At 42.2% G+C, this 7877-nt stretch overlaps 1 protein-coding gene across 1 annotated transcript; it reads right to left on the bottom strand.

Annotated features, from left to right (window-relative positions):
• Window positions 1–1348: 1348 nt before the first annotated feature.
• Window positions 1349–5988, bottom strand: CLN5 (ceroid-lipofuscinosis, neuronal 5; the record flags this gene model as incomplete). Its single annotated transcript, XM_010079779.1, has 3 exons — window positions 1349–2014; window positions 4483–4708; window positions 5823–5988. Coding segments are annotated over 3 exons (904 nt in total), but the record flags the coding sequence as incomplete, so codon positions are not given.
• Window positions 5989–7877: the final 1889 nt, after the last annotated feature.

Genomic DNA, 7877 nt, shown 5'->3' with positions numbered 1-7877 from the left:
ATCAGTGGGCCTACACTGCCTCTCACACTAGCTCTCATGCTCATCCCATTACATGATAATGCAATTCAAGTAATTAATTGTAGTGACTTTTTAATACAAGGTTAATTTTCTGCCATTCTTACGATTTGAATCAAATCTGTGTACTCACACTGTGCATTCCCCTCTTTGGCTGCAGCAGGCTATTAACTTGGCTCAAGCCAAATGAAACTGCAGAGTTGGGTTCCTGTGTTACTGCTTAGCCGTGATGCAGTAATAACCTCTGCAGGAGTGCTACTCATTCTGCAAGTAGTTTAAAAAAAAAAACCAAACCAAGTTAACAGTGTACACTTGGAAATTATTATGCTTCTGCAGGTGTATTTTTTGTGTTATAGTCACGTCCCTGATCTGCAGAAAGGCAGTGTTCCCTTGGCTTTGGTCAGCTGGGTTTAAAGGAACTAGCTGCCAAGGTGCTCTAGGCACAGCCAGGAACAGGAGCAAAGGACACCTCGGCTGGCACAGAACCATGACTGCAAGCATCACTGCCAGTAAGAGGTTAAAATTGCTTTTTACAGGCAAATCTGTGGCAAGCGCTGATTTTTAACCGTGACTTTGACACCCCACAAACTGTCATTGCTTCTTTCTATCCTATTAAGGATTCCATGCTTTTTAAAGAAATGCAAAAGGAATATAAACATGACTTCTCTGAAACTGACCTAACTGAAGCCTCAAGTAGACTTTAAGACAGGAGACTGCTAGAACACTGCAGTTACGCTTCAATGTGAACATCAAAAAAGGCTCTTTGCCTTCTATCTGTGCTGAAAACTCACACACAGATCTTAGGAAGAGCCATCTGTATTGTGCTTACAGTGCAGGTGAAAGAAGCAAAGTGGTGAGAAGATACCACCCATGCCCCCTTCTGATAGTTTCGCTGCCCCTTCCCACCACCCCGCTACACACCTACTTCACGAACCAGCGAACAGTTCATAGGTCCCAGTTGTGCAAACCAAAGAAATACAGAAACACTGGTCTAAGGCACACTTCGAGGTAATTGGGCGCAGCTAGGTGCTCAGGTTTGTTAGCTCCAACACACAGATTAGCCGAGTTGGTCAGACCAGAAGGTCCCCGTAACGCTTGTGTCTCATCTCTGGTGGTGGCTAGGTGCTATGTGTTGCCACATGGCCATGACTGTGGAGAGTGCCGAGACCAGAACAGGCAGGCTGTCTCCCGGTCAGCCTCTGGCACTGCAGAGTTTAGCCCAGACGAGCCACATCAGCCTACCTGCAGGCACCAGGTGTCCATGGTTCCACAGAGCTGGCCAAGTCAGAGATGCTGAAGCATTCTTGAATGTATTATGGCAGGTAATAAGAAAAAAAGGCACAGTCTTTCATGGAGTCTAGCAAAGCCCTCCCAATGCAACTTTTGCAGTTAGTGAAACATACAACACTCTAATACCATCACAGTAGCGCTCCAAAATCCTTAAAGATATTCTGCCATAAGGGCAAGTTCAGTTCTTCACTAAGCAATTATACACCAAAGGATGTTTTGTTTCCAGTAGGTAAAGGGACCTCTTCATAAATTATTTTGAGATAAGGGAATTTCATAGGTAAAAACCAGTATTCCAAATTGTAGAAGAGGTAAAACTGACCATTCAAGATGACACGATCAATTATTTTTAAAAGATCCACAAAAAACTCTCCGACTGTCTGATGAGGTTTGAATGGATAGTAGAAGTCTCTTATAGTTGCTGCCAGTGTCTTGTTTCCTTGAGGTCCAAAAATAGATGTTTCATTTCCCAAATAAACAGGTTCTCCACTGAATAAAATTATGCTGGTATAGTTTGTTTGTATCTTCTTAAATACAGCTCCTAAGTCAGCTAGCTTCTGGTATGTTCTGAGTATAAATTTAGAGCATTCATAAGAGTCAAACCATACTATCGATTGTTTGTCAGGACTTGCTTGAACTGTCCAGGTCTCATAGTAAATGCCAGTGTCATTGTCATATTTTACCCATTTTGCCATTTCATTAAACATGGTTCCTGTAAAAGATAAAAATAAGTATTACAGAGACAAGGGAACAAATACATGACTCAAAATATTTTCCATCTATTTCAAGGTTTGCCTCGCTTCCCTGCAGAAGTTTTCCTACAACATTACCTAGCCATCAAAGACACAAGGCTTAGGTTGGAGGGAGAAGGTATACTCCACTGTATTTAGATGTAGGTTATTTAAACTGTGATTCCTTCTTCTGCCCCATTTCCTACTGCTATGCCAGAACATCCAAACAACAGCGAACCATGACACTTCTAATTTTGTTTTATCCATGTTGACAAAGAGGGCAGATAGGACAATCTACAAGAGATGTTGACAAAGTGCTCACCAGTGCAACAGGCATTTCTGCACTTCCTCAAGTTTTAACGGAGTTCAGCAATTCTGGGCAGAAGTTTTCATGCCTCTTCACAAAAGAAGCCTATGTAACCTTAGACTAAGATGCTCAGCTGTTCTAGCAGCAAAGTTGAACCAAACCAAATATGAGTGGGATATGAAGACTCGTAAGCTTAAAGAACTTTTTTTTTTTTTTTTTTTAGTTAGAATACATGTTTGGAGTGTTTTGGTGATTTCACAACTGGAATGAGGAAGACATCTCTAACTCAACTCATCCCTCTGGTAGCTCCTTGCATGTGATGCATCTGCCTCTCCAAAATAAAGCTGAAGCACAGGCCTAATCTTCCTTCTCTTTTTTCCCCATAGTCCTAGCACTGCACCTCAGCTTAGCCCTTTCCTCCCTCTCTTTCCTCAGTCAAGGACCAGGGACACAACCATCTATGACTCAGATCTGTCTAGCACCTCGCATTCATAGCACAGACAAATTTTGAATTTTGCTGATTCTTTTTGTGCGAGACGTCAGAAGACACTGTCAGATGACAGCTTGCAATCGTGAGAGTGTTCCAAGCCACGATCTCTCTTTAGCTGCAAGTGTCACTGCCATGAGTACTGTAACTGTGCTTGGTAGCTGCTGAAAGATAGGCAAGACTGTTGCAAGCTGAGAGACTGGCAGCAGTTACCTCGCAGTTCAGGGGTGGCAGACCTCAGACAGACCTGTGTCACTAACACTGCCCTGCACACAACAACCAGCCTCTTGCTTTAAGTCTGAATTCACTGCAACGTCGCATTCACCAAGACCAATGAAGAGCACTACATGCCACACATCTCCCTCCAAAATGAGCTGCAAAGGTCAGACTGGTGGGTCTACTCTTCATCAGAGAGTAAACACATCTCACACTTACCCTAAGGTAAAGCATGTGTGCAGGCTACTACCTTAGAGTAACTAAAGCTCTGCACATTCACCTCCTAGGCTACCCTTTTATAACCATTCACTCCACATTTATGAGCTTTTGGGCCTCACAGTAAACACAACAATCATTCTGTTTAGTGAAAGTGTTGGACACTTTCTTTTTTAATTGCCCATGACTTGGTTTAATAAAAGAGCAAGCTATTAAATCTGTATCAAAAACTGTACTTACTATACACTGTAGCGGGCTTAAAGCTCCTCTTCTCAAACTCCTACCAGATTACCTTTCTAGTGTGTACCCTGCAAGGCATGTTATTGAAAAGGATACGTCTCTCCTAACAAGACCAAGATGGACTTAATATGAAGTTGTGGCCCTCATGTCTTAAATTAAACAAAAATATTACAGGTTAATGCATGGCTCCATGATAATCTGTTGGGAAGATGCCGAGACAGTAAAAAATCAGACTTTCATTATTCCTGCCCTGTTTCCACAAAAGAAACACACCCCTAAGTAACATTAACCTGGCCAATGGGCTTTAAAAGAAAATGAGAATGCTTCACTGTGGTCTCTGACACTGCTGACAAACAGCTCCACAGGATCTCGCAAGGGCAAAGAGGGTCCAGCTGTTTCATATGCTGAAGCTCTCTCCCATGAGATGAGATGTTTTTTGCCTGCTCTCTGAAGGAAGCAAGTTCAGCTCATAACGCTGTCTATCTGTGCTTGCATCTATTCACCCTCTTCCACAGTAACTTTCAGATTTCTAGTCAAATTCAGACAATTCTAAACTCTCTGAGAGTTTAACTCGGTATTCATACAAAAGATTCCAACCATATCGGCCACAAAGACTTCAGTCACAAGTGGCACTTCACAACAGAAAGCTCTGTTTTGGTGAAGCCACGTGAAGAGTCCATAATGGCTCTGCATAAGCCATTTTGCTATTTTTACACTCAAGAGACTCAAGTGTTTTTGTACAGCAACACCAAATGACTCTCATTTAACAGCTCTTCAGAGTGCGTTGTCCAAAAGGCAGCAGCCTCGTATCGCCCTCTGTACTAAAGAAAGTGCAGAGATAGTATTTCAGTTTGAAATTAGCATCAGTAAGTAACATTGCAAATAACCTACAAGACCTTAATTAAAATATACTGCTTTACACAAAGACAAGGCTTTTTCTATATTTTATGATACTAGCACTATCCAAAGCATCTGAAATTTACCTGATATCGTGGTCACAAGAACTAAAGTTCCATTTTCCTTCCAGTGTGGATCATCTATTCCTTCATAAAAGCAGGCAGCTCCTTGGTTACACCAGAATGGTGCATCCATGCCAGGCCGGAGATGTGGAAATGTGCAGTTCCCAAGCTGGAAGAGCTCATACCACTCCATTGTGTAGTTTTTGCCTGTTAGAGAGCTCTTGAAACCCACAGCATCATGCATAATTTTCTGGAAAAGCAAAAAAAAAAAAAAAAGCTCCAAAAGGCAAAACTTTAACATAAAACTGACTTCAGCTTGACCTGTACAGAAGATGAGATGCTTGGGAGCTGTTGTGTAACAGGGTGAGAAGAGGGGAAGGGATTCCTATAACATCTGGGATTTACTAGCATTGATGCAGGACATACCAGATTGTACCACGCACATGCTTTTATCACAGAGTCACACTGCCACAGTGCTTGTCTATCCATCCATTGTAAACTCTGCTATTTGGAGGCAGAATCTCAGTGGGAGCTCATCATCAGAACTCAAGCTTACTTTTGAATCCTTAACCGGGATATCAAAGGGATATCAAAGAAATAGAGCAGAACTGAGTTACCAAAAACAGATCTTGCTAATGAAAGCCACAAAAGGAACGAAATAAATATTTATTTTTAAAGCTGTATAGTAAATACATAAATTCAACCAGATATTTGAAGCTATTTCTATTTTTGACTCTGTGCGCCTGTTTTGATGTTGCTATTTCATGTTCTTTATTCATTAGGGATCATGCTTTGAAGCTTAATTATGCTACTGCTGTAGCTATAAATATCACTAAAGCTGAGATTCTTTCATATTTGCATGACTCCATGAATGGATATTTTAATTAAATACTGATCATAACATTCAAGAAAGAACTATAAAAGCAACCAACTCCCCATGATCCACCATTCTGACCAGGTAGCTGTCCACTGCTAACAGATATGCACGTTCATGCAAATAATGTTTTTAACAACAGAAAAGTTAATACACCAGTCTTGATGTACTGCTAGCACAGAAAAAAAACTCAACCCAAACCATAATGCTGCATGTATACAAAACACTCACAATGTGCAGCTCCACTGGGGAATACATTCAAGCCCACTGACAGTGCTGGTCATGCTCTTTTCTTTAGCTGAGCTAAATTCTGTAACTTTTGTTTGAAACTTACTGTTCTTTGGGTATCTCTCCTATAGACAGCCTAGCTTGTGTGCTCCAGTACTCTTCCATACAAGCATATCCCAACTTTACAACTACCATTCTTGACACCTGCTGTCGAATTTAGCTGAATTCACTCCATCTTTGTTAAACAAAAATGTCACCTTACCAAATGTCCTAGTAGGTCCCCGTATTTGAACTCCCATACTGGAGCCTGTAACCGATACACTTCAATGGCATCCTCTTCTTTCATAACTGGAATAGCAGAGCCAGTGGGACAGAAGGTGTAACGAGCTTGGCAGTAAGGATCAGTTTTTGGACGGTAATCAAAGCGCCTGTGTTGAGAAAGAGAAGGACACAAAATGAAAAGCAAAGCTTCAGAGCTGGAGTGATTGTTTTGTAGCTTCCTAAAGGCCTGAGTGGGAGAGGTCAACTGTGCAGCCATTCCCGAAGACAGATTCTGTGATCCACACACTGCAACACTTGGAGTGCACAAGTTTGTAAGGCTGCTGAGGTATACGTTTGCAGAAAGAAGACTCAAGACCTGTGACTGCAAGTACACAGTGCTGATAGCTAAGGAGTGGACATGATACAGATTACAAAGGGTGACTTGTATTCACAAAACCAGAGACACATAGATGCCGGGTAGAGGATGGCTTGAGGTCTGCCTCAGAAACATTCTTCTAACAGTTTGTCTACAAAAGGATCGACCAGTTTGCTCTGGGAATCTATTCTATAGTAACAGCTCCCCAGATGGAGCTACTTTTACTCTAGAATATTGCCAATATCAGAAAGAAATATTGTATTCCTCTATGCTAATTTAAATAAAGAGGCCTAAGGATCTACTGTCACCGTTTTCCATTCCTACCTCAGAAACCAAAGATTGAACCTGCTTACATATCACGCTGTGTACAAACAGCAAAAAACCTTTCTGACAAGTCATTCCTTTCCCAGTTTTCTTCAAATTCACTCACTGTGTTTCACTTAAACCAAGGTTCCTGTATTCCTGTTACCAAGACAGACTGGCATACATGGCTTGCCCAGAGCGCAGCCTGAGAGTCTAACGCACCCAGTTGCCCAGGGCTACCAATGGCACAAATACCCCAGTCATGCGATGACTCAAGGACATGGGACTTCCTGAGCTGTAATAAGGGCTGCAGCCTTGCAAAGACACCATAGATTTTCCCTGTGGACTTCCTCTCCAAGCTGGCTAAGTACTTTAGCATGTCTGCCTTTATTTTGTCCGAGGGGAAAAAAAAGACAGAAAGACAGACAGAAAGACAAGAAAGACAGAAAAAAACCAACCCAAAACCTATGGCTAGGGAAAGAACACCCAGTTAGAAAACAAAGACTTATGCCAGGCACACATTTAAGCCCTGTTTCTAAACTGCACATCTTAAATTTTCAATTTCCCCTCCCACTGCACTTTGCATGTGACAAGACGGTAACAAGCATGTTAAGAAGCTTTAAAATACCACATTTCTGAGTGTCTCACACTGACAGCTTTGTATTCCAATTTTGACCACCCCAACACCCAGCCTTGCAACTACCGAACTTGCTGAAAAACCTGAATGCCTCCTGACTGCAAGACCCGCTCCTTCAGGTGTCACCTGATACAAATTCAGCTGACAGGAATTATGCAACAGGCTTTCAAAACTTTAGGCGTACATTAGACAGCAGTTGAAGTATAACGCCTCCCTTTACAAACAGCAAGCCCACACAAAACACACACACAAGCATAGCCCTTCACCTGAAGAGGCTCATTTCCTCAGCATAACTAAAGCTGTAGCTACTTGCTTCAATAAAATGCGGTAACATGCATTCTCCTGCTTTCCCCAACAGCACCAGGCCTCCTTCTGGCGCTCAGGCAGCTCCAGAGCAGCGAATGGAATTTTATACCATTTTGACAGAAATATGAAGTAAACTTCAATTTTAAAAATAAAATAAATCGTAGCCTGACTTCCTCATTGCAACTTTTTGCTAAAACAGGAACTAAAGGAGCATCTTTATAGCAAGGGCACCCGGGCGCAGCAAGCACGCTGCTGATAGAGCCAGGGACAGGACCCCCGCTCCCTCACACTTGGGAGCTGAATACGCCAAGTACCGTATAAACGACCAACACCCCCGTGATTAACTAAAGGGAAGCTATCCGTGGCCTTTTGAGTCTAAAAATTAAATACAATCTGAACAGAAAGCTGACAGGCCTGGGAGGAGGAGGAGGCGG

This window comes from Pterocles gutturalis, unplaced genomic scaffold (genome assembly GCF_000699245.1).
Source record: "Pterocles gutturalis isolate BGI_N339 unplaced genomic scaffold, ASM69924v1 scaffold11426, whole genome shotgun sequence".
Taxonomy (NCBI): domain Eukaryota; kingdom Metazoa; phylum Chordata; class Aves; order Pterocliformes; family Pteroclidae; genus Pterocles; species Pterocles gutturalis.
Note: the sequence above shows the minus strand (reverse complement) of the source record. Positions and strands in the feature narration are given on the sequence as shown.